We start from the raw sequence: 27,784 nt of genomic DNA on the forward strand, positions 1-27,784 counted from the left end.
TCCAGGTTGAAAAAAACGGTAGTTACCCTTTAATAATATACATATTCCCAAACACAGTAAATCAAATCACCCAAAAACCACTTGCCAAACAGTGAAGCTGAGGCTTTTGCAGGCTCCAGAGCAGTTGCCTGTTTTGCTGATTGCTAATGGTCAGCCTTGGTTATAAGCCTCTCTAAGCCATGTGTACGTAGACAGCCTATCAATAGTCTTGCACATTTTACACTTTGTACTGTAGAGTCGTAGACAGTAAATGTTATCATAAGGAGCTGTAATTAGTTACATTTTAGCAATACATTTTGATGTCATTAATGGTTAGCATAATAATGAGTTATGGTTTGACCAGTGGTTTTGGTTCAGAGATGCACACTTGGAATGTTAATAAAAGATATAAAATGTCAGTATTCGGTATCATATATGTATCACCATTACTGTCATCCTTTCACTGGCTCCGGCCTTCTCATTAACAGACAACCCTGTGATTGTAAGGCATGCAATTCTAGTGCAATGGCATTCACCTTTTCACCTGACTGGCTTAGTATAGCACTATCTAACTGTGTCATATGTACTCAGTAGATGTCTTCATGGGTTAACTTGGTTGCTAGTAGCCTGTGTGTCAATATGTCTTTCTCTATTCCCTATTTCCCGTTTGGATGGGTACTATTCTCTATCCGGAATGGTACCCATAGATGAATCAAAAATGTATTCATGCATGTTGGGTTCAGGCAGGTTTTTCCACTGGTCCACTTTAAATCAGGTCCAGAATTCTGGACCCATAAAGATCTGTATTGTCCAGCCATATTGCAGTTTGGCAAAATGTCAAATCTACAACCGATCATTAAACTAAGCAACCTTTTACCACTTTGCTGTACGCTCATCAGGGGCTCTCCTCAAAGTATGACACAATACAGGTGTCATGTGCTATGTGGACATTTGGCATTTGTTCACACTGCGAGAATATAATACAACGGCATATATGGATTAGTGTAGGAGTGCAGGAGGCACAACCATTGGCTATTTTAGACCCTTTTTAAGGGGGCTCAAGCCCCACTAAATTTCATATCAGCCCCCCTAAAAATTATAATAAAAACTTAAAAAAAAGAAATGTATTTTAGTACTTTAAGTGAGAGTTTTCGAACTTGTCTGTTAGTGACAGAGGACATGTACAGGTTCAAAGGGCATAAAACAGGTTTATTATCCTGTGTGTCTGTCGCCAATGCTATGCACCTGTAACCCCGTCAACACTTTTGCAAGGCTGAGCCCCCCTAAAGGTCTGATCCTAGAATCACCCCTGGGCACAACACAGAACTAATGGGCGATACACACTTCCTGCCACGAGCCCTGAATTAACTAAATAACACTGGTTATTGTTTTAGTTTTTACACCTGGTAACACGCATTTCTCTGAACTCTTTCTACAGTCAGCACAACAGAAGTCAGTGTGCACTGAACTATGGATCACTTTTCATCCTTCGCCACAAAATGCATTCAATGACCACACCTTTTCAAAACTCATGAACTGTTTTCTCACTCTAACTTAACCACCAAACCTCTGCGTATTTACACTCCATTTTGCACGGTAACATACTATAGTAAAAACTGTTAAATGTACGTTCAAACCCTACCATTCAAGCTTGCTCAGCCACATCTATATCTAAAAATAAATACAAAAATAAATAAAAATGTATTAACTCCTAATTGGGGCATACTGTACATCACTGAGCGCCTGTGTTCATTCTCTGATGAGCTCTATGACAGACTTGTGAAAGGTGAGGAAAGGGGCCATTCTGTAATTGTATGGAACAATGTGGCGTTTCACCATCTCTCCCAGTCACAGACAGGTTTACTGCCCATCTAAGGATGGAGTCACTTTCTCTTCCACCTTTCTACCCAGTGCTTAACTCCACAGTGGAACTATTTTACTCATGGCGGTCAAAGTTTAGGAGCCCCATCCGCATAATCATTTGTCCCTTTCTGGATGTCTGGACACATTTGCAGAAGATTGCCAGGGATGGATCAGGCATGCAGGTGTGGTGGATGAGAACTCAACTAGCACTGTTGTTACTATAGCTGTAGCTGTCTGTATGTATGTATGTATAGTGAGTATAGTTTTGGACTGTATTACTGGAATTAAATGACACAGTTACCGCAAAAGATGAACAGCTGTTCACCTTGACTTAACCCTTGTGTTGTCCTCCCGGGTCAAAACTGAAAAAATATACATTTTTATCAGATGTTTTTGGGGCATTTTCTGAAGTTTAACGCTTCTTTTCACTACCATGTATAAACACCACTAACAGCACACTATTACCACTGGTTTCACACTTATTTTTGGAATTCATGATCAATAAATGCCAATCCTTCAGTTAAAAAAACAGAAATTATGAATTATTTAGACTAATATCAAAGGAAGGATAATCACAGAAGGGTCAACGTTTGATACTGTTTTGAAACATTTTAAATTTTTTTCTCAAATGCTAAAAAATTAAACAAAACACCCAAAATTCAATGAAAGTGTACTTGTGAAGCACGTTGTAAGGAATCATCCATCCGTGTTATTTTTGGGCAATCAAAATAAGGTATAAATAAAAAATAAAAAAAACATATTTCTGATCAAATTTGATCCGAAGACAACACAAGGGTTAAGCATATAGGTTTAGAACATGATGTTATCTGTTCTGACATACAGTAAAGATCCATTGTGTTCGTTGTGTAGCCTACACAGACGGATGTTGTGCTAACTGTGTTAAGAGTTTAGGAAAGTTGTTAAAAGTATTGAACAAATTGTCATAGCAATCATAAAAAGATATAGCCTTTGGAAGCATATTGGAGCATTTCTGATTCATTTTTGTGAGTTATACTGAGCTAGCACAAACCATGCAATAAAGAAGAGTCCTTTTTGTTGTAGTGGAATCTTGGTTCATGCTAATGAAATTAATATAATTATATAATTAATATAATTATACAGTGTAATGCTGCCTGTTGTTAGTGTTCCTGTAGGTCATCGTGTAATAATAAGTGACACAGTAGCCTCTTTCCGACCAAGTAGTTACAGGAACGTAGTCCACTTCTAAACAGTTCTACTAACTACTCTCCCCCAAAACCGATTTTCCCAATTGCATTCACACTGGCCAAGTGGCCATAGGGACTGGTAGGAGGGGTAAGGGAGTGACGCAAGCACGACTACGGTCTTTATAGCATCGTCACTTGACTTTAGCGCCACATACAACACAACAATTTGTCTTATGAGTTAGCATACAGAGGCGAATTGCAACAGACAGTGAAGAATATGTACTGTTTGTGTTTCAGACGTTGCTAGGTCACTAAAGCCCGAGACACTAAGCCGATAATCGGCCGTTGGACAGTCTGGCGAGGTCGGTGACTCGAGTCTGTTCGGTGTGTTCCGTGCCGTCGTCAAGGGGGCGTCGGCCTTCATTTTGGCCAATTTGACATGTTGAATCGGAAGGTGGGCACTGCCGGCAGTCAGACTCAAATGACCCATCTGATTGGTGGAGAGCTAACCTGGAAACATGGGAGCGGAATGAGCGTGACTAGAGTCTCTCAAAATCTGACAAAAATTTTTTAAACTGACCTTTGTTGATCTGAAATGAAGACAGATTCAGCAACTGCACGGCCTATTTCTCTCTTCAAATGTTTTCAGAAACACGTTTCAGTGAACTATTTTAGTAAAATATGAGATCGTATTCTGAACAAGCCACCATGACAGTCTGGCTTTGAATTTCCGGAGAAACAAGACCCACGTGACGCGTTCGTCCAATCAGCTGCCGGTTTTAATTTTTGACCGACATTACAGATTAGCGCCGCCTGCTGTTATGGAGACGTATTACGTCTTGTCTCTTCGGTGTGTTCCGAGGCATTTTTTTGACCAACTCGGGGAGACTGATCAGTCACACTGGCTTTTCTGCCGAGGATCATCTGATTGGTGTGTCACAACCTTAAGGGTTCCTATGCAGAAAAGGGAAAAGGGAAAAGACCCTGCCCTGAAGTAGGAGCTGATAGAGTTACAGGAACTGCAGTCAGAGGGACTTAAAAATCCCCAAATTGGTCCAGTCAGAACACAAGAAAAAAAGGGTTCTAGGAACGTTATGTTCTAGGAACTTCAAAAATCCCTCCGGTCAGAAAGGGACAAGTGTTGCTGTTGGGAGACAAATGACAAAAGAGTTGCTTCTGAGATGTGTAGTAAGTGTTTTGGTTGCATCGGAGCATTTTGGATGTGAGGTGAAAGGGTTGTGCTGAGCTGAATGTCAGTGAAGAGAAATGTGTGTTGCCAATGGTAAAGAACTCTAAGTGTTCTCCGTTATTAGGTCTTGTAGGGTTTGTTGATGACCTTGTCAATCCATCGCAGGAACCTGCTAACACGCGTGTACACCCCAGGGAATGAGGGGTTACCGCAGCCATGACCCCAGGAGATGACTCCCGTCAGCACCCAACGGCCCCCCTCTCCCTGGCAAACCAGTGGACCCCCACTGTCACCCTGGCAACTGTCCACACGGTGGCGCTCCGACAGGCTCCCGGCACACAGCATGCGGCTGGTGAAGCGATCACTGTATCGCTTCTTACACTTCCAGGCTGGAAGCAGGGGGACCCAAGCCTGGAGCAGAGTCCGGGAGTACTCTGAGTCTGAAAAAAAATAAAGTCTCATTTAAACAAGAGTATAGTAATGTGAAATTATTGAGTAGAATATATCTAACAGAAATACAAATAATGGCTTTACAATAAGGTACACAAAAATGTAGGTAGTTACTGAGGAACGAATGATAAGCGATTGGTTAGTTAATGTAGCCTGACAATCCAGACCCACATCCAGATGTTGGGTCTGGGAACTCACCATTGGCAGGGCTCAATCCGAGGGAGGGATAAACGGTTGTCTTTCAAATTCCCTCTGCACGCAATAGCAATAGCACTACAACCAACCAGAGCAACCAGTCCCTCCAGGATTTCGCGGCCTTTTTTTGAGATTGTTGCGGCCCAAAATGCCCGATTTCACGGGAGCTTTTGTAAAAAATTGCGATAAAATGTCTTTTGTATGGTTCTTTACAAAATAAAAAGGAAACTTGTTTTGGGCAGAATAAAACTACTCTGGGCTGAGATTTCCTGGCATGTATTCGATAGGACAGCTTAGACATGAAAGAGGAGAGAGAGGGGGAATGACATGCAGCAAAGGGCCACAGGTCGGAACCGAACCTGTGGTCGCTGCTGCGAGGACTGAGCCTCTGTACATGGGCGCATGCGCTACCAGGTGTGCTACCCAGGCGCCCATAGTAGTTATTAATATATAAATAAAATGTCTAGGTGAAAGGGTTGCGAAGACCTGCTGTATCTCTGTGCAGGACTTACAGAAATGAAGCTGTTATCTCTTCATCTGACTCTGGGCTTGACAACAAACTGGCCTGTATACCAAAATGATGTAATGCTCCTTTAAGTTGTTGCCTGGTTGTCGTCAATGAGCCATCATGTTTGATTTAGATACTAATGATAAAATATTTCTTACACATTAAGATTAAATCCTAATGTAATGTAATGTGATTTCATTTAAAAGGGGACAATGCACGATTAAACTTATTTTTTCCGCTCACTGGGCAGGTAGGTAAAACAATAAATATGCAATGCAGGTGAAGTACAACCATCAGAATATACAATTTTACAAACACACGCACACATGATTTAGAATAATACAAATTTGTGCAAAATTGCATCAATACAATATCATGGGCTCAATTTTTCCCACATCCTAAAACCAGTCCCCCCACCCTTTCCCAACAAAGCTATGTGATCAAAATCCTAACCCCTCCCATTAAAGGCTGTTTTATGCTTCTGCGTCAACTCCACGCCGTAGCTACGCCGTCGCTCTTATGGCGTCGTGACCCATCAGAGTTCTGCGTCGGGGGTTGCTTTGCATCGCGGTGCAGTTCATCGCCACAACGCTAGGGGGCGATAAGGCTGAGGGTATTTGCAAGGTGTTTTTTCCAGTTTATGTTATGTTAGCAAGCAGACTTTAGCACAACTGCCCACAAAGTACTGCTTGCTGGCGAAGTGCTAATTTCAAAACGTTACTGACATATAGACACTTTACAAACTGATAACCCCGTCAGTGAACTAGCATGTTGCTACCCCCAACAGTAGGCTGCTTGAAACACCGACTGTCAACACACAGGACCAGTTGACCAATCACAGTGCTTGCGGTCTGCGTTGCATTTTTAGAGGTACACGTCGAGCTGCGGCGGAGGGCTCGGAGGGGGGTTCGCGGTGACGCAGAGGGGTCTGCGGGGATACGCTGTCGATTCGACGCAGAAGCATAAATCAGCCTTTATACACACACGCACGCACGCACAGACGGACGGACACGCACACACACACGCGCACACACACGGACATACACACACACACACACACACACACACACACACACACACACACACACACGCACACACCGATGAAGAATTAAGTTCTACAATGTGATTCCGTAGAGGCCATGCGATGGTCCAGGCAGTGACTTTACCTGTGATGCCCCAGCCAGTGATCACGCAGGCAGCAGGCCTCTTCTCCCACTTGCTGCCTGGCTCTGGCAAACACACGGCACCAGTGTGAGGGTTGAATGCCACACAGTTGCCCTCTGTGCCTTTGAGCCGCAGCAGGGCGATGTCGTACTCCCAGCCCTGGCTGCGGTACTTCCTGTGGATAACGATGCGTTCCGGTGACAAGGTGCGTTCAAAGTCATCCTGCTCCTCAGTATGGTAGTCACCCAGGCGCAACACGTAGCGGGTCGGGTCTCTGCCAAATCTGGAGACGCAAAGCAAATTTGGAAATGATAGTTTTGATAAATGCCCATTATTTAGTATGTAACCCATTATATTAGATGGCATGCATAACTCACAAAGTAATGTTACAACAACTCAGGAGGGATTTCATGTTGACAAATAGACACCCATGGTGAAGACTATTAAATGTAACAGAAAAAATAAAATATGATAAAAATTATAAACACTGCCAAGAGGTGAATACAAGTGATTGGATTCCTAATTACTTTTACATTTAAGTGACTCAAATTACTTTTCATTTTTGGTTAAAAAATAACATGTACAGGCTAAGCAATGCAACTAAAGAAGTTTTACAGTTTACAGAGTGACCAGATTCACAAATCCTGCCAAAATGTGTGTCCATTTTGGTGACATTATTACATTATGCGGTAACAATCAAAAACATAAATGTTGGATACAAAATTTCAACATTTACAGATTTCATTAATGCATAGCTGGACAGGACCATGTGAGACTATCAACGAGAGGGAGACATGATAACTGGTGACCGTTAGAGGGAGCTGTCTCCTACCTCTTGAAGCAGTGGGCGGCCGTCACAACCCAGCAGGGGCTGATGAGTGATGCTCCACACAGAGGATGGTTTCCTTTAGACTGAGACCTGAGCCACAGAGACACCTGCCAGGGCCACTCGCCTCTGAAATCACACACACACACACACACACAACAATGGCACTGCTGCTGCTTAGTGTAACTAGGGTTACTTAGATCCTTTTTTTGTGGCCTTTTTTTTGATAGAACAGCTTAAACATGAAAGGGAGGGGGAATGACATGCAGCAAAGGGCCACAGCTCGGAATTGAACCTGCAGCCGCTGCGACAAGGACTGAGCCTCTGTACATGGGGCGCACGCTCTACTAGGTGAGCTACCCAGGCGCCCTATCTTTAAAGCGTTTTAACCTCCCCTGCACAATCTTTTACCTTGTATCAAGCCTTATTGTTGTTTATTTTTTAATAATGTGTGAATAAACTAAACTAATTACACCTGTGTTGGTGATGTACAGGCTTAAAGAGACCTTGAATCAAGCTCTGACATTTGGAAGTGTGTATAAATCTAGATATCTTCCAGTGGAGAGTGTTGCGTGCGTATACTAACCTCAGTGACTTATCCCCTCCTATAATCCTGCGTCGACGACGCTGGTTATTTAGTCTTTGGCCACAGGTCTGCATTGCCACGGCAGCGTCTCCCAAAGGATCCAGGGTGTAGTCACAGATGACGCCTGCATCCTCACTGTGGCGACAGTCATGGCTATCCTGACCCACAGCTGGACACTGGCCTAAGGACATCTCAGTGCCTGAGCATCGAACGTTGTCCAGATGGATGGGACCTTGACCCTCACCAAAGTACGCCATGGATCGAGCTTTAGCCACACCGCTGGGAGATCAACACACAAAGACACACAGCATCATTATTAATTGTTGTATGCTGCTAGCATGCCCAAAAATATCCAAATCACACGACAGATTTCCATGAAACTTTCTTAGCACAATCATGCTCCCAAGATGATGAACCCGTTCCCTTTTGGACACTGCATGAGCTTTTGTCTAGCTTCCTTAGCCAAGTACATCAGAGGTGTAATCATACTAACGTGAATCCCAGCTGTCTGCAAACTACAGCCGCATTGACATCATTCCAGCCATCATCACACACGCTTCCCCACTGGCCGTTAATGAAGACCTCCACTCTACCCTCCTTCCTGCTCTCTCCAGCAACCAAACGCACCAAAGGGCCTGCAAAGAAACATTACAGAGAAAACGTGCCTTGATTAAAGTTATTCATGCCCTGAGGTTTTCAGATTTACCCTTTACCCCTTACAAGGGTAATACACACAGATCTCTGAAGCAGAAAAAGTAACTGCATTCCCTTAATAGTAGGGTTGGGTATTGTTTGGATATTTTCTGATACCTGTGCTAAAACAATAATACTTTTTCTTTTTTTTAAAGGAGCACAAAACGACAGTTGGCGACATTCAAGAACAGCTTGTTTATTGCTACGGCCATATGGTCAAAATTAAATGATTTATTAAAAATGTGATAAAAATAACTTATTTTACCAGTAAATAACTGGTAAACGACAAAAACAACCACTAGATGGGAAAAGGGTATTTTACAATAACTTTGAATGCACCACGAGGCTGGCGAGGCGAGTTTCAAGTGAACGCACCGTCTGTGTTGTTTTTCCAGCAACGGCTGCTGCAGACTGTTGTACGGCCTGGCGATGGGAGTCCTCTACAGTGAAATACAGCCACACTTTACACCGTTTAGCTGTCAGCATTTTAACCATGTTTAATCCAGCTGCTAGCTAACGGTAGGCTAACGTTACCTGTGTAACATGTAGTGTTAACTAGCGTCACGTGCAGCGATGTTTCTGTTGCCTCTAACGTGTGTTTCGGAGCATCAGAGAGCAGCGCAGACATTTAAGTGGCACCGCGTTGCTATTCGGCCCCGTAGATACCAGTCGTTAAGTATTAGCACCGGGTCTCGTTACCCAACCCTACTCAATAGCCACCAATGTGTGTACTTACCAATAGAAGGCAAAAGGCTGAGTATCTCATTGGTATCACCTCCCCTCTCACAGCGGACACCTACATCCTCACTGTGGGAGCAATCATGTTGGCCCCACTCAGAGTGGGTGCAGGCCAGTAAATTGGCCTCTGTTCCCCGACACTGCACCTCATCCAGCAGGATCAGCCCGCGACCTTCTTCATACACCCCGTCAGGAGCCACCGCCGCTCGGCCTCTGCAGACAAGGCACAACAACAGAACATCTATCTGTCTATCGACACTCATTTTAATGGTGTGAAGAACAACATCATCAAAACTCTGGTTAATGTGAGAAACACTTATAGAAACAACTATTTTTGCCAAATCTTTATTTAGGTTGCAGAAATGACGAGTGAATGATGTGAGTGTGTGAAAACAGAAATAGTATAATTTCCTATTAATTGCAGATTAAGTTTGATTCAATTGGTACTGCTTTTCTCCAGAATTTGAAGGATTTCAAGGCCTCGGGCATACTGGTGATTTGTGTTTTAGTTGAAATGATGTAATAAGTTAGTTTTGTTCATTTTCATTCAGTAACCCCTTGTGCTTGCTTAGGGTTTAAATGGTATCACAAGGAATGGCTTGAGATCTCACAGAGTAAGTTGGAGGGGGGCACCTGGACTACCTTATTGACCTCTTTCACACCAATGACCAGGGTCAGACCTGAGTTATCTGACGAGTGTTCAACTCTTCTTTTGTCAATTCAAACCAAACCGAGTCAACACGGGTGGATCCCTGGTCATGACAATTCATGTATACGACCTGGATCACAACGGGGAGCGATGCATTTTAATTACCCCACGTTGTTGGAAACGGGCAAGGCAGTTTACACGTCATATTCAGTGAACAGCTAACATCACATACTCCAGTCCAGCTGTACACTACCAGAACTAGTGTTTTGTACTTCAATTCAGTACTGTCTGATTGTTTCACAGCGGTTAAGTTCTAATGCACCAATAAATAACCATCAAACACTCAACAGATGATTTTGTGGAGACACTGCAAGTTTAATTCTCCTCCTATGCATTTCATTCATTGTAGCTGCAGCAGTAAACAAGGACGTAGACTACTCTAGTATCAATTTATTACTATTTTAATACGAGGGGAGAACATTTCTCTTTGTTTGATAACATTAAAGTAAAGTTAGGCTTTCCTGTTGGCTTCTCGACAGAAAGAGAGATTTGAGGGAGTCAGTGGCCACACTAAACTACCGGCTGTAGACCTGTGTGTTGTGCGAGCGAGAGAGCGTGGCTGTGACAGAGAAGTTAACATTCTCTTCTGATTGTTTTACAGCAGTTTTGTGTCATGACTGTGTGCTCCCATATCCAACCAATGGCATGATCTGCCCTGTCCAGGCTGTTGAGTGACCCGGTGGTTTGCAATTCCCATTGAAATCGACCCACCAAGCCGAGTCGGTCCACGCGGATTGACCTTTTTAAGCACAAAGTCAACCCTGGTTGCAAAAAATGTTTTCCCACTATGGCAACACCAAGACCCGCTCTTCAAAAGCAGCTCGAATGGTTGGGGTTAGGCATTGACCTCGAGTGGTTAAGGTTAGGATAGCTGATTGGTCAGGGGATAGGACCTGTACAAATCAGGTTACGTTACCTTGCGTAAGCTTGGCGGGTCTTGGCGTGGCCATAGTGGGAAAAAAAATATCGCACCCTGGTTCAACCCTGGTTGAGCCCTCAGTACGAAGGGGTTTTAGCCTGTTGCTACCACCTCCGGAACCCAGATACGAGGCAGAAAAATAGATGGCTAGATTGATAAGGCTTAGTACAAATATGTTGTTCAATGTTTGTGGGGTTTAAAAAAAAAAGACTTCCATTTTGCTTTATCAGGGAAAAGAAACCAATAGTTCTTGGTAAGAATGGTCATCTGCAGACATGGTTGTTCATCCCTACTTTAGATTGATTTAAAAACATAGGGAAGTACACAATCTCCTAAGGCAGAGAGGTGTTTTGTAGTGACACAGATGTAGTGATGCACTGACCTGAAGCCCAGCTGCCTACACACTACCTGGGCGTTGAGCTCAGTCCAGTTGTCATCACACACAGTGCCCCATTCTCCCTGGTGGTAAATCTCCACGCGTCCCTCCCAGTGACTGTCTGCACCCGCCAGACGAACTGCACCGTCTGCTGCCACACAGGAAAACACTAATGCTTTATTAGATCACATACTCAGGGCAGTGTATGGCAAATCTCATCTGTTAAGATCATAATGTGTCTGGGAGAATTGTCAATCTTTAAAGTCATTGGATATGTAGAAGTCGTCAGTCAAATGCAAATGAACTTGCTGTAGATTCTTAAAAATGTTTCACCACCACTCCCAGGCAATAAATCTATGTAGGGTTGTTAACATACAGCAAGGAATACACAGGCCCTTACACTAGAGCCACAAAACACCCACTGAACAAGTGCATGGCCCAACATGGGAGGTCCAACTCCTTGGGTCAAGACGCAGCAGTCTACCTACATGTAAAGGACATCTTTGATGACAACAACGTACACATTTTGAACAGAGAAGACAACGGACAAGACAACAAGCCCAACAAGACCAACAAGACTAAGGGTTTACAGCCATGCTAGTGGCTCTGTGAGGCTATACTTACGCAGTTCTTTGGGATAAATGTTTATGCTAGCAGGGCAACAAAATTCTAACAAAGGGATGTATGGCAGGTATATTTACCCTGTTCAACTTAGTTTAACATGTTAGTATGCTCACATGTGTTAATTAGCAATACACACATAATAGCTGAGGCTGATGGGAATGTCATTAGTTTTGCAAATATTTGGTTCTAGTATTGGACAAAATTTGACCTAATGATGGCATCAGAGGAAATGTTAAAGGTTCACCAAAGTTATTACAATTCATTCTGCGGGGAACATAAAAGTCTGTAGCAAATTTCATGGCAATCCATTCAAGAATTGTCACTCAAAATCAAAAATGTAAACCTTGTGGTTGTGCTTGAGGGAAGTCAAGTGATGTACCAAGTCTGCAGGATACATTCACTGGGGTACATAAATGTCTGTACAAAATGTCATGACAATCCATCTAATAGTTGTTGAGATATTTCTGTCTCAGATATTTCAAAATGGTAGACCGACCAACCAAACAAGTGACCGACTGACAGACATTTGAATGGAACCTCTAAATAACATCCTGGGGCCGCCCAGAAATCAAGACTCAAAAGTCAATCAGCAGTGCAACTTGGGGAAGTTGAGAAAGGTTCAACCATTGACTGTAAAAAAAAAAATGGAAGAAGCTTTCGGGTATGAAAAGTGAATGCAAAAGTGCCTTAAACCTGCCTTAAATCGTACATGTTTTGGTTTCTTTGTTATTTTTTGTTAAAGAACTTGAAACAGATTGGAGGAAAACTTGATCATCACTTTTCCGACTCTCTACATTACCTTTGGTCACATCCTACGCACCTGCCCGACAAAAGAGGTGCGCAAAAAGCTTTCCTACGTTGCACCGATTCTCTACACAAAAACTTTAACAAACTACTGGGACTTAAATGAGAAACGTGAAAAGAAACACATCTCTTTCTAAATTAACTACTTTGTTGTGCTTCAATATCCTCTTTTGTTACTTCTCCAAGCATACCCCTTCTAAACAGATTTCTGCAATTCAAACAACTCGGAATTGTAGTTGAGAACGTCAGTTATAACGGTTATAAAAAGATTTTGAGTTTAAATTGGGCTCGGGCTCATAATTACAGTTAATGTGTCGGGCCGGACCGGGCTCGGACACAATGTGCACGGGCACACTTGCACTGGACAGTCCAAATGCCTTTGACTTCCCACAGGATTGATTACAGTGTCGTGTAATATGAATATGTGAGTTAGTGTGTTTCTTTCCTTGGCTCTGACCTGTGTATGGGTTGCAGGACACCCCTGCATCTTTCATTTGGTCACAGTTGTGTTGGTCCCAGATGTAATGAGGACACTCCTCCAGGGAGAGTTCATTGCCTGAACATTCAACCCCATCCAGGAAGATGGGACCCGCTCTCTGGCCAGAGTGGGCCCTTGTCCACGCCTTGGCCACGCCCCTGTTAGTCAGGACAAAAAAAACACCACATTTATGTTTACTGTAGCACAGTTGTTCTCAACCTTTTTGAGTCGCGACCCCACAGAACAATGAAGTTGGTGTTCGCGACCCCCCACCCCGCTCAACAACGAGAGAGAGCTGCACACCTCCCCCTGCAGATTTCAACGGATTTTTGTGAATGCTCTGATTAGTACATGTAAAAACAATGCTTTGCTTTAATGACAGTTTAGTTTTAGTTTAAACCTCTACATATGTGCGCCCGCTCTACCAACTGAGCTAACCGGCCACGGCTCTGAGGATTTTTGATGTGTGTTTGATTTGTTCTCTCCCCCGACCCACCTTCAGACCCCTTTCTGTGTTCCAGGACCTCCTGATTTACAAATGAAGCTCTGAATATACCACATGAAATATACCAAACTCACAAAGGAATGTAAAAACCATTCCCCAGTCTAGAATATGTTATTTCATTTTTTTTCTCCCCAACTATCTGGCGACCCCCAGAAATTTTCTTAAAGAAATTTGAGAACCACTGCTGTAGCATATAGTTAATTACAAAATAAAGTATGTCTTATATTAATACTGTGAGGATGAATGCTATCATGTGGGGCTATGTGCACTTCATATGTAGTCTACAATACTATATTTAATACTGTATGTTGTTGCACCTGGTGTTTCGACTCAGTCAGCATTGTGGGTATATCACAAAACCACCATAAAACACCCAGTGGGAAAAGTACCCAGCATGCAATTGTGCAACACAAAACACATCCAAGTGTGTCTCAATGCAAATGTACAGTATGTTAGCATGCCAAATATACAGTAGGTGTTCGAATAAAGTAATGAACAATTTAAAGACAGCAGGAGAATACTTCCAGAGTTGTATTATTGTGTGTGCTGGTGCATAAGAAACTGGAGAATTAATCATGGCACGGACAAAGGCCTATGGATGTTATATAAGCTAAAATATTTCAGAAACAGAATACAGTATAAGGATAACATTTCCTAGGAGTAAGGGGACATCAGGGGAGCATTTTTGCAACAACATCTATGCAAATCAATGTCATAAACAACAATCGGAACAACAATCTTTGACATTGGTCCAGTATTAAGAGAGATCTCTGCAGTCGGCAGCGGAGAAACAAGCTACAATATAAGTTAATAGGACATTTGTCCAGCTTGTATTTACCTTCACAAAAGTGCTTGTTTTGCTGCTGACAGACTCAGATTAATATTCTGTGTCTGACAACACTGACAACTTGTGTAAAGCGTCCTTGGGTTTTATGAAACACGCCATATACAGTAAATCTAATCTTATTATGTTGACGCTACAACAAACTCTTAAAGTGCTCATATTATGCTCATTTTCAGATTCATAATTGTATTTAGAGGTTGTACCAGAATAGGTTTACATGGTTTACTTTTCAAAAAACACCATATTTTTGTTGTACTGCTCATTGCTGCAGCTTCTCTTTTCACCCTGTGTGTTGAGCTCTCTGTTTTAGCTACAGAGTGAGACATCTCACCTCTGTTCAATCTTTGTTGGTTTAATGCGCAGTAAGTACTGCTAGCTTGTCAGTTGCAGAGCATGAGGGCGTGCCATGCTAGCAGCTAGGCGAGCATTATCATGGAAGTAAAGGCTGGACGACAATAGAGCTGTTTGGAGCAGTTTGTGTTGGAGATGGTAAGTCCCTTTGTGGTGGAATTTGGACTTTTTCACTTTGTAAACCTATAACATGCACAAAAACAGTCCTTACTAAATTTGTACCACTCAGTGGCTGGTTAGGTTAAGGAGTTAACCTTGAACGACTCATGAAGAAAGTGGTCAGTATGACTGATTCATATATAGATATTTATGAACTAATCATTACCTAATGATTATTAATATAGTATCTCCTGGTTTGTTCACTAGGCACTCCTACTACGTAGTCCTCGAACCAGTTATCCAGGAATTACTCATTCATGATTAATTAGTCTCGCTTTGCCAGACCTTCCTCCACAACGCTGCGGAGGAAGGTCTGGCTAGTCCACACAGCATTCTGGGATGGGAGAAAAACGTGCTCTAGTTTATTGGCATTTCTTTTAACCAATCACAATCGTCTTGGGCGGAGCTAAGCTCCAGACGGAGCCACATTGCCTCTGCTAAATAGCCTCTGGAAGGAACTTGTTTTGGTGGAACATGTGTACATTCAAAAGTAGTTTTAGTTGTGCAACAGAAAACTCAGATTGGACAGATAGTCTAGCTAGCTGTCTGGATTTACCCTGCAGAGTTCTGAGGAGCAGTTAACCATAGTCCGGCCAAAAAGAGTGAAATCTGGCAAAAATTTCGGTGGCAACGGAACAATCCCGGAAGTGGAACGTCGTAGATATAGACTAGGATATTCCTGATTCATTCCTCACTCGTTCCTTAGTAACTATTGAAACTTTTTGTGTACCGCTTGTTGTAAAGTGTTACCATTTATTCTATTCATCTTTTGTACACTGCTCTCAAAGTAGTTTTGCCACAATATATTGATATTGATACATGAAGTTAATCATTGGCACTTGTGTCGGTAGGCAGGTAGACTGTCTACACTTTTAAAGCTATAGTGCGTAGTTTGTGTCGCCCCCATGAGGAATTCTAAGTAATGACAAAACTGTCGGCGCGTCCACATGATACAAGGCTTTCGTCATCGCCCCCAACAAGGAGGATACAGAGGATAAAAAAACATGGACTCTTCAGAAGAGATCATTATCTTCACTTGCGTTTCTGCCTGGGAAAGTCACTGGACGCCACAATCTTCTGAACATAGTCACACTGAGAAATCCAGAGAGAGTTGTGTGGAGCTGATAGTCTTAATTAGCTTTGTAGCAACTCATTTGGTAATGGCTTGAATGGAACGGACGTTAATTAATATCATAAAGTTACGCACCAAAGCTTTAAACTGAAAGGGATTTCCGTCAGAAGACATGCCAATAGTTTGCTCTTGACATTATTGGTGTAGCAGTAGCATAGCAGTTGTGTCTTACCCCAAGCCCAATTGTCGGCACACCACCTCAGCATCAGTGTCATCCCACCGGTCATTGCAGATTGTTCCCCATTTACCATCACGGTACAACTCGACGCGCCCCTCAAAGTCCTCCAGGCCTCCCACCAGCCTCAAAGGGATGCCAGTCCCTGAGAAACAAAAGGTAAAACTTAAACCAATAAGACACATATTGTTTTTGGATAGGTTGAATTTCCTAAAAAAGGTTATTTGAATTGGAAGAAATGTGAAATCGGCAAATTTCTGTTGTCCTATTCAGCTGTAATGTTTGAAGATATATTGTTGTACAGGAGCGGAGGTCCGACCTATCTGACATCTCTCCTGTGCTTATTTTCTGTCCTGTTTTGTTTGCTAGCGTCTTTGATAAACCAAATCTAGCGTTAGGAAGAGCAACATCTCTCCGCCAGTCAGACTGACTGCTAGTTTGGGTGGTGTCATTTTCTTTAGTCTTTGGCCCAACAGGTAAATTAGCTCTCCAAGCTAACATTATTCGAAGTGTTGACACAGGAAAGCATCAAACATGCATTTTAGATGAAGGAGATGAGAGTAGGCTATATCCCAGCCCAGTCTCATGGCAGTTCGTGACATGGTCACGTTATTGAATCTATTGATGTGTGTACTGAACACGTTAATGTGGTTATTTTCGTGTGGTGAGCACACATTTTAAAGTAATGTATTTCAATGGGAAGCATATTTCGTGATCACAGAACGATTACAGTACTGATAAGGCGAAAATCCGCGCAGGGAGGTTGGTCGGGGTGGTGGATGGGTCAAACAACACAGGACTTTCACCCCGGAGATCGCATCCCGCGTGTGACGGTTCCTTTCCCCGTTCTTCTTTTCCTAACCACAACCTTTCCCCGTTCTTCTTTTCCTAACCATAACCGTCCCGTTGTTGTGGCCGGCAAGTGGCGTTTCATGTACCCGTTGTTGCGTGCCACAGAGACCGCGGATCGTGTCCCTGCGCCCGGGGATTGCGTCCCACGTGTGGTGGTCCGTCCCGTTGTTGTCGCTGGCGTGTGGCGTTTCATTTCCCCAGTTGTGGCGTCCCAGCCCAGTGTCATGGCAGTTTGTGAAATGGGCACGTTTGAAAATCTTGACCTGTACACGAAATAAACGAGACAATCAATAAATCAAAATAACGTGACCATTTCACGAACTGGCGTGAGACCGGGTTGCATATCCAGTTGTTCCTCTTCCCAGTTTGCTTAGCATGGTTAAATTGTATGCACGGGACGCAGGAGCAGGGATGTAGTGCAACAGGTGTGCCAAAAAGTGATCGACTGCCATTAACTGATTGCTGTCCGCGGGAGTGCGTGCAGCATGTTAAGGCTGTATCGCCCAGTTTCTATGTGTCTACAGCTGCATTTCTCTGGCTCAAACAACCATAACATGCAACTACACTTTCTGTCCGTGGTAATAGCAAAGGTATGCATTTGTGAAACTTTAACCTTTCGTGTGACAGAATAATTACTTCTTACTTCTACAATATGACCAAATAAGTGTTTGCTGTTTACAGTGTAACCAGTGACGACAATAACGTGATTAGGCAATAATAAAAGCCTATTTTTCCAATGGAATTTGTGTTTGGTAGCCCTATGTCTAATATCCTTGTTTATATTTGGAAAACGGACTGTATACTAGCCTAGCCTGTAATCAACACGTTTTACTGCTGGGTTAAATCAAATAAAGTAGCCTATCCTTCTTGCAATTATGCTTATGACTACATTATTTTACTTGCTCTGTGCCAACCAGTCCAGTCATTTTTACCAGTTGAAATATGTATTAAGCCGCCTACACATGATCCGCAGCAAAACCACGAGGTAGGGCGCAGAGCAAAGAGGCAAAGTGGAATTGGTTGCGGACATGGTTGCGCCTTGAAAGGTTCACGGCAACTAGGTCAAATTTGAAATAATTTTAACTTAAAGCGCAACGCGGCAATTCCGAGCGCCAGGGGTAGCGCAGCGCCTGGTTCTGCAGCACCGCTCTCTCCATAGGAAATCAATGGGATGGCCCGCGCACCCCCACCAGAGACAAAATAATTCAGCAGAGGAAGGGATATGTAAATTCCCCACCCCCCCTGGCAAACTGTTTATAATGTATCCACAATACATTTGGTAATATTTATCAGTGATGTATTGGTTTATATAATCTAAGGTGACACCTAGTTCTCACCTTCAGGCTCAGCACAAACCACCCCTGCTTCGTTGCCATGGTTACAGTCGCTGGTGACAAACTTCCTGCTCCGGCACTCCAGCAGGGAATTCTCATTACCACGGCAACCCAGACGCTCATAGTGGAAGACAGAACCTGGGCCGAAGTAGGATTGTCGCAGGGCTGTACCGATCTCACTGCATGGACAGCAGATACACAGAGAGACTCTTCTTTTAAACACACATGAATGCTCCTACTGTCACAGCAAACATCCTACAGGGCAATGGAAAAGTCAGGTTAAAAAGACTTTCAAGTATTTACAAGAATGGCAGCTACTGTGTCTACTCATACTAAGCCCAATGAAATTGCAGCACAATGCAAACATGTTGACGTGATTTGATTTTCCCAAAAAAGCAGGAAAAAAACATGTTAGTGAAAAGCAGAACATAACCGAGCTTTTCTTCAACATGCGTCATGTTGTCTTCACTCTTTATCATGATTAGAGGCCTGTAGCAGAAAACACAAGCAGCCCAAGCTGACAAATCCCTGTTCTGTCTCCGCACCTTGTGTGGTGTCTCCGTAGCTCTTAGCTCCAAAATGTAGTTTTAATCTACCCTAATCTACGGCATAGCTAGAAATGCTAAATGTGTTGGTTTCTTAATAATGCCATGACCTCTCACTAATGTCACTGAGCAGTAATAACAAGGATTTGTAGTTCCATTCTGAATTTGATATAGAGAGTGTATAAAGATATCAAAACAGGCAAATATGGGACAGTTCAGTTTATCTGTGTAAAAGGTACAAGATTGCACTCTGACATGTAGTGAAGCAAAAAAACAAACACGTACAGGTCATTCATAGTTACTGCTAACCAAGTTTGAAATGTATAGGCAGTGATTCAAATTAAATCTGCAACTAAATTGAAAAAAGTCTGATTGGTTGTAGCTTTGTCAGCAGCGACTCCATGTGTGTGTTGTCATAAGAAACATGTTTGGCTCTGTGAGACTGCCCTCACCCCAGTCCGAGCTGTCTGCATATGACGCTGGCATCACGGTTGGTCCAGTGTGTATCACATACTGCCCCCCACTGGCCATTCAGATACACCTCCAGGCGCCCGCTATTGCCTGATGACCCCCCCACCAATCTGGCTGCACCTGCAAATGACACACAAGTAAACCTGTTACAATACAGTGAAGAAAAAAAACCGTTAATAGTTTGGTAACCTTAATAATGAGTGCATTGGTCATTGGTCTGTCGACTGTCCGTCCGTTCGAAATTCCATCCATCCATCCATAAATAAATAAATCCATCAATCCATCCATCCATCCATCCATCCATCCATCCATTCCTCCATCCATCCATAAATCCATCCATCCATCTGCAAATCAATCCATCCATCCATCCACAAATCCATCCATCCATCCATCCATCCATCCATCCATCCATCCATCCATCTATCCATCCATCCATCACCTAGGTTCCCCCCTTCAGCTCACCCTGATGGCAGTCGCAGTAGGCCCAGCCGATGGCACCTGAGCTCTGCCTGAAGAAGCACCAGGGGTTGGCCTCTCGGTCTGGGTTTCGGCAGAAGCTGTGGTCCCCCAGACCTCGGCCTGGGTACTGCTGCATGTAGTCTGGGAAGTCTGTCCACTTCAGGCAGGGGGAACCTGAGTCCGTGTGGGAAACTGAGCCATTATAGTAGCCCAGATCTGTAAAGCCTTCTGAACAGGAGAGGGGAGCTGCAGACACAGACCAGGTCATACACATTACATGAAGAACAACAAAACAATGAGCTTTAAGATATAAGAAAGAATAATTAAAAACACAAGCAAGATCAAATCTAGTAGGCTGCGTAAGTAACTCTTTACAAACAAATGTTCTCTCATTGAGGAATTTTACCACACAAACAGTGGAACCCAACATTGGTGATTTTTTTCGTTTTGTCGAACATCTTGGTTCAGAGCCAGATTTGGATTTGTAGAGGCAATGTGTCATGTGTGCAATGTGTTTTGTTTGGGGTTTAGTTGGAGTAATGACGTTCTCCTTTTCCTGACATATTTCTTTTCTCATTGTAGATTTCTGCTGTGCATTTGGCACCAATGGTGGGTCCTTTGCCCCTTCTAGTGTTTAAGTTGGCCTGTCATAAGAACTCACTACAGAAAATGTTGTACATACACTTACTTACACTTATACCAGTATAACCTCTTAAAGAAACTGCAGTGTAGGCCTGGGCCAATTGGCGATCAGATCGTATACTGACGACTAAAGGAATGATCGGCGATTGTTTTTTCTCTCACGCCAATGTTAAATTAAACTAAAATGTTATTAAAAAAATCACTATAATCCCTGAGACCAGTTGATCAGCACGGTGACAAGTGCATTTTGTGTGTGTGTGTATCTGTGTGTCCAACTGCACTAACTAGCGGTAGATGCTAGATGACCCTTGCTGGACGTGTGGACGTCAACACCGGCATACTGCGCAGGCGTCAACACTTTGGCTTCAACATGATTTAACAGACTGACTGTAATGGATTAGCGAGCACTTTCCATCGTGAAAAAATTGCCAACAAAAACTACACAGCCGGACATGTTCCAGCAGGAATATGTGATCCGAGATTGGAGAGAAATTACAACAGACTTTACTGCTGTGTTTACTTGACATACTTTTCGTACACTTCACTGTAACTGTCTTATTCTATTTTAGCTTTGTTAATTTTCTGTCCCCTCTAATGAATGTTTTTATTTGATTTACATGATCGTCTGGGATCAACTAAATGCTCAGCTGCTCAAATGATCACTGCTTTTTAACTCGGAGCATTTCTCCATTAGGTTTTTTATTTTTTTCTACATTAGGATTCTCAGTTTTCACATTTCATCAGTGGGATGAGAAGCAGCTTTCGAACTCCTCCTCGGGTTATGGGAACCTGAAGTGATTGTTAAAAACAAGTTCTATGATGCTGGAGTACATGTTCAACATGCCACATCCATCTGGTGGGCAGATGGTGGTTTAACAAGACAATGCTGAAATGCAGGTAGAGAGACCTAATGGCAACCAGAAGCACTGCCAACTGTAAAACTGATCTATAAAACTGCTTCCTGTGCAGACATTATGAGACTAGTTCACACACAGACAAGAGCAAGAACAACCCTGATTTACTCAAAACAGTCTCCTACAGTCAATCACTCAACATTTGCACATGTAGATTCTTGTAGATTCCAACACAGCTGCCAAGCATAAAATACTAAACAGTCAACTCATCCATATTTCAATGGGAGCATCTGACAGGCATGAAGTCACTGGGCTTTTGTTTCCATTAGTAGTGGAGCCTCATTGCCATAAATCATGAAGCATGAAAATCAGGTAATCTAAAGGGACTTCACTGCTTTAACTGTGACTGTGAGCTATAGGCACAGGATGGATACACAGGCTGCTGCTGCCGGTGGTGGTGGTAAAACAGTAAACCATACTGGTTTATTGTATACAGACGTGCTGTGACTGGAGGACATGATGGCTGATGGGACAGGGAGGGCTGGAAAGAACAACGGACAGAAGGAGCATGAAGGCTATAGTATACTGTCGATTATTAGTAATTATGGTACGACTTGCAGGATAAGAACAGAAACAGTTTGGTCTGAACAGGGGTTGAGAAAAATAAATAATAAATACATATTAATAATTAAACAATCACAAATCATGTGTGTATGTGCATTGATTTGTATGTGCTTTTGTTTTGTTTTTTGTAAACTATTCTTTTTAAAGGTGCTATACAAATAAAATGTATTATTATATTATTATATTGAGACCACACATTAATAAAGACTTAAACATAACACTTACCTGCACTCTGCACAATATTCAAGTGCCCAACCTCAGTGACCTGTGGAAGAAATACCACATCATGGAAGAAATAAGAGTTTGAAATCATGATTGACAAGCAGAATGCAGAGGAGTTATCAAGCAGCAAACACATGGCACTTATTATACTGCGAGACTTTTACACTGTTTTCATGCCACAGACCCAACTTTCGTCTAAGGGACTGAAGACCCTGGAGCCCATATGACGAGAATTTCCTTCTTTTAATACATATGTTATAGAACTGACTATGCCAATGTTTCCTCAACTATAGGTATGAGCCAGTTTGGGTTAGCCATGTATTAGGAGTTTGTCACCACTGAATAACCTTTCAAAATTATTTTTTTGGGCTTTTCCGCCGTTAATTTGACAGGACAGCTAGGTGAGAAAGGGGAGCGAGAGGGGGAAGACATGCAGGAAATCGCCACAGGCCAGACCCGAACCCTGGACCCCCGCACCGAGGCACAAACCCCTCAGCACATGCGCGCCCACCCCACCCACTGACCCAACCCGGCCACATGACACACCTTTCAACTGAGTCCTCATTTAGAGTGGAGAGATTTATAGGAATTGGGAATGAGCACTAGAAAAAGTCATACAATAGGTTATCTTTAACTGTCTATGCCTGTGAATGTTATAAAGACAAAGAACATATGGAGTTGGAGTTTATATAAAAAATATGTTTGGCACATAGTAAGCATACAGATGGTCAGCGCATAAGGTGCTACAATATGCTGCATGAGTTGTTTAAGATGTTTCTATACATGCAGTAATATGTTTTGACACGTCTTGCTGAGAAGCTGGGTCTCCATTGTAATCCATTATAACTGTGTTCATACCAATCTGACTACAGCTGACATTTTCACGTGCGAGCGAGCTGCAAACTTTTCAGAGCCGCTGTTCAAGCCTGCAGGTGTTGAGTGTTTTATGTTTTTGGAGGAGTATTCCTTTAATGTTAGTTGCTGTAGTGTAAAATTTTGCCGAGGCTCACTGGTGTTACTGCTCCATATTCTTTTTTGTTTTGGTTGCTGCTCTCATTTGGTTGTAATATTGTGGCAAGCTGCGTGGAAGGATTCACTCACCCAACACACACACACACACACACACACACACACACACACACACAGGTCTTGTTGTACACACACAACACTAGTGCACACTAACCCTACCACACGAACACTAAAACACACATCAAATAAATACACACCCTTTAAAACCATTAAAACACACGTACACTAGAACAGGGACAGTCCATAGAGACAGGGGGCATTTAGGTTCCATCCACACCGGAGGGGAAAAAAATGTATCGCTCTCCATTGACTTTATTATTGCCTAAAGGTGCGTGCTTGTCAATTCCGTCTGCTAGCAAACAACAGAAAAATGCCTAAAAGGTGCTGTGTGGTGGGATGCACTTCCAACAGACTTACAGTAAGAACCCATAACAAAGTTTTTATAAGCTTTATAATACTGGGTAAAATTGCAGGAATTACAGCCCTGTCACCATATTCCAACAATGTGGGACTATGTATAAACATGGGTACATGTCCTACACTGTTCACCCACTATACATGTGAACACCCTCAAACACTTTAAGGCTGACAGTCAACCCTTTAAAATACTTACAGACTGCATTGTACACACACACACACACACACACACACACACACACACACACACACACACACACACACACACACACACAGATCTGTAGTTTCTGGAAAACACAATTTGAAATGTATGCAACAATGTTGTGTCCTTACTAGAGCTGCAAAGATAAATTGATTTGTTGTCAACTATTAAATTATTTGCCAACTATTTTGATGATCGATTAGTCGGTTTGAGTAACTTTTAAAGGAAATAAGTCTTACTTATGTGATTCCAGCTTGTTAAATGTGAATATGTTCTAGTTTCTTCGCTCCTCTGGGACAGTAAACTGAATATCTTTGAGTTGTGGAGAAAACAAGACATTTGAGGACGTCATCTTGGGCTTTGGGAAACACTGATTGACATTTTGCACCATTTTTTCTGACATTTTACAGACCAACCAACTCATCCATTATCAAGAAGAACACGAAACAAGAAAGTAAGTAGAACACATCTACTTACTTATTACTACTGCACTTGTTGCATGTGCATGTCTATAGTCTACTGGTCTTAGGGCGGGGAGGTGTGTGTAGCACAGACTCGTTTCAAAACTTAAATCAGGAGCAAGCCAGAAGTCAGCTCATCTGCAACAATGACAACCCAGTCAAATATCTGATTCTGAAATGCTTTCATTTGCACATGTTGTTTGGCAGTCCAATCTGTATGACATAGTCAATAGAAGCTGGAGATCACATCACCAAGTAAATACTCTTCAATATGTTATCTGAGCCTGCTTAAGACTATAAAGATATGGAGAGAAGGGTAAGGGTTAGGTGGTAAAAGGGTTACAAGGCAGTGGTGTAGTCTACGTGATGCGCAGGTATACGCAGTATACCCACTAAGAAAGCTCCAGGATTTCCATATACCCACTTAAAAATGCCCAATGACACGCAACAACATACTTTCCATTATATTTTTGATATATTTTGAATTGTCATCTATGTTCTTTTTCTTTGCATAGGCTAAATAAAGGTATTTCCACCGTGAATTGGTGCAGAAAAGTGTATCTGAATACAGAAAATGAAGTCGTTTCTTAAAACCGTCCTGGGGGAGGACACCCAGACTCCCCACTATTATATGCCCCCCCTTCCCCAAAGGCAGATTCTTGGCCCATATATATAGGCCAATATATATAACTACAGTACATTAGACTACACCACTGTTACAAGGGTTCCCACTGTGCCCTCCCCAGCGCATGGATTTCTTTTCCCCTGCTGAAGCTGCTGCTTTTGGTTGTATTAGAACCCGACTCTGGTTTCCAGAAGGGATTTATCAACTTTACACGTATGTTCCACTTACAGTATGTTCCATCTATTCATCTGCTGCTGAGTGAGAGTGAGGATCTGACGTGGATCTATCTGTTTAACTTGTTTTAAGTTTGGAACACTGTGTGTAGGATGTTTTCTGCATTATTTGACAGGTCTTATTGTTTCCAGTCCCAGGACGTAACATACCGAATGGCACTGTAAATTATTCTAAAGATTCCTGGAAAGGAAATTGGATGCCCTCACTTATGCTGCACAGTGAGTCAAACTGTAATGTAATTTGATTTAAAACAGGGACAAGGCAGTGGTGTAGTATACGTGATACGCAGGTATACGCAGTATACCTGCGTATCACGTATACTACACCACTGCCTTGTCCCTGTTTTAAATCAAATTACATTACAGTCAGCTCCCATTGAATAGTCATCTATGTTTTTCTTCTTCTTCACATAGGTAAAGGTGCATAAAACTTTATCCGAATACAGGAAATGAAGTCATTGATGCTCAAAACTTCCCCGGGGGAGGACACCCAGACCCCCCCCCCACTATGATATAGCCCCTCCCTCCCCCAAATGCAGATTCTGGCCAATATACATTACAGTATACCCACTACAATACATTAGAATACACCACTGGAACAATGTACAATTAAACATGAACCTTGTGTAAGAACAAGGAGAGATTCATTGCACCAGGTTGTAGCAACATTGCTTTTTAGTAGGTAAAACATTAGTATACATGCACAGACTAATGAACATGCACATCGTATTGTTCCTTTTTATTTGTTTTATCCAGTGTTCAATAACTGTCAAGCACTCGGGTCTACTGTTGGCTTGTTGACAGACCCAGTTTACTAAACTCAAGGTGCCTCAGATTATTGTCTCTATTTTCCCTAATTAGAATAGGGTTGCAAGTCACGGTCATTTTCATTGTCGATTAATCTGTTGATTATTTTCTCGAATAATGGATTATTTATTGCTGTATAAAATGTCAGAAAACGGTGAAAAATGTGGATCAGTGTTTCCCAAAAAGCCCAAGATGTCGTCCTCAAATGTCTTGTTTTGTCCACAACTCAAAGACATTCAGTTTGCTGTCACAGAGGAGAGAAGAAACCAGAACATATTCACATTTAACCAGCTGACATCAGAGAAATGACTCAAACCAATTAATCGATTATCATAATGGCGATTAATTTAATAGTTGACAACTAATAAACTCATTTTGCAGCTCTAAATTAGAAGGCAAGCAGAGCACAGTTCTTTTCAGGGAACCTTCTATACAATGATAAGGAACTTACGGAGCCCTAGAATAAAGTGCTACAGTTTGTCCGGTTCACTAGAGCCTATACCAAGCTAAACCAGTCCTCCGTGACAAAGGCCGGTCCAGGCTACATGAGACATCGTAAACATCATCTTTATATTTGGCAGCAGCAGGAGCCTGCTTACCTCTGCAGACGCACACAGGGCCAGTAAGAGACAGCAGGGGACGAACCCGGGCACGGCTTTCTTCCGGTCCATCCTGCAGAAGGAACCATCTCCTCCACACCTTCACCGGCTCACCCCGCCTTCTGATGGCTGATAATCTGTCCTCTCCGGCCGGTATTAGATGAGAAATTGACGGGTAAACACATTCAAAGACCCCGGCTGTGCTCCGCTCTTAACTCAACTCCAGACATTCAACACGCTCTGGAGCTAAAAATGACGCGCTGTTGGCGAGGAAACGAGACTCTCTCTCTCTCTCTCTCTCTCTCTCTCTCTCTCTCTCTCTCTCTCTCTCTCTCTCTCTCTCTCTCTCTCTCTCTCTCTCTCTCTCTCTCTCTCTCTCTCTCTGTCTCTCTCTCTCTCTCGGTTTCCTAAATCAGAGGTGTGAAGCCCTCAAACTTAGCCTTTATACCAAGGACTGACATTAGAGCCTCTGTAAATAATTGATCTTTGCGCGTTACAAGTCTTATGACAGTGAGTGTGTAATAATCTGTCTTAAGGTGCCAGATATATGAGCAGCCGTCGCGCCAGAGTACAGGAAAGCCCTGAGGTCCTTGAAGACCACATGAGGAGCAGCAGAGCTGTCAACAGTAAGAGGAAAAGGAGTTCAAATTATTATGACTGAGAAAACCATGAGACTGAAACCTGTTGAGCAAGGGCGGAGCCAGAGGTTGTAAACATGGCTTCTTTATTCAAATGACATATTATTCAATTAGAAATGTTGTCATACAATTTGAGTATTTATTTTGCAATTGACAATTTAAAGGTCCAATATGTAATATATTTACAGTATTAAATCCAAAAATGACCCCACTGCGTCATCAGATATTAAGGAAACATGCTAAATTGAAATACTATCTTTTCTGACAACAATGCTAATGCCAGTATTTTCTCCTTTTGAAATTTCCGTTCCATGAGAGAATGTCTGTCTGTGTTTTG

The 27,784-nt window shown here is 42.6% G+C and overlaps 1 protein-coding gene across 1 annotated transcript; it reads right to left on the reverse strand.

Annotated features, from left to right (window-relative positions):
* Window positions 1-27,167, reverse strand: LOC144531967 (neurotrypsin). The gene is made up of 14 exons (XM_078272376.1): window positions 26,810-27,167; window positions 22,440-22,479; window positions 20,098-20,340; window positions 19,617-19,755; window positions 18,623-18,798; window positions 16,431-16,578; window positions 13,247-13,425; window positions 11,368-11,509; window positions 9,356-9,570; window positions 8,420-8,561; window positions 7,927-8,205; window positions 7,347-7,469; window positions 6,517-6,797; window positions 1-4,637 (listed from the first exon to the last, which is right to left on the reverse strand). The coding sequence occupies exons 1-14, from the start codon at window positions 26,879-26,881 to the stop codon at window positions 4,318-4,320; spliced, it is 2,499 nt and encodes an 832-aa protein (XP_078128502.1). The 5' UTR covers window positions 26,882-27,167; the 3' UTR covers window positions 1-4,317.
* Between the last annotated feature and the right edge of the window lie 617 nt (window positions 27,168-27,784).

This window comes from Sander vitreus, chromosome 17 (assembly GCF_031162955.1).
Source record: "Sander vitreus isolate 19-12246 chromosome 17, sanVit1, whole genome shotgun sequence".
NCBI lineage: Eukaryota > Metazoa > Chordata > Actinopteri > Perciformes > Percidae > Sander > Sander vitreus.

Bases quoted from the DNA above. Each gene is read 5' to 3' on its own strand.
- LOC144531967 (XM_078272376.1), bottom strand. From the start codon at position 26,881: ATGGACCGGAAGAAAGCCGTGCCCGGGTTCGTCCCCTGCTGTCTCTTA. The intron at 20,341-22,439 runs GTAAGTGTTATG...CTGTGTCTGCAG, and splicing joins GAATATTGTGCAGAGTGCAG to CTCCCCTCTCCTGTTCAGAA. The intron at 9,571-11,367 runs GTCAGTGCATCA...CCTTGTCTGCAG, and splicing joins TGTAGGCAGCTGGGCTTCAG to AGGCCGAGCGGCGGTGGCTC.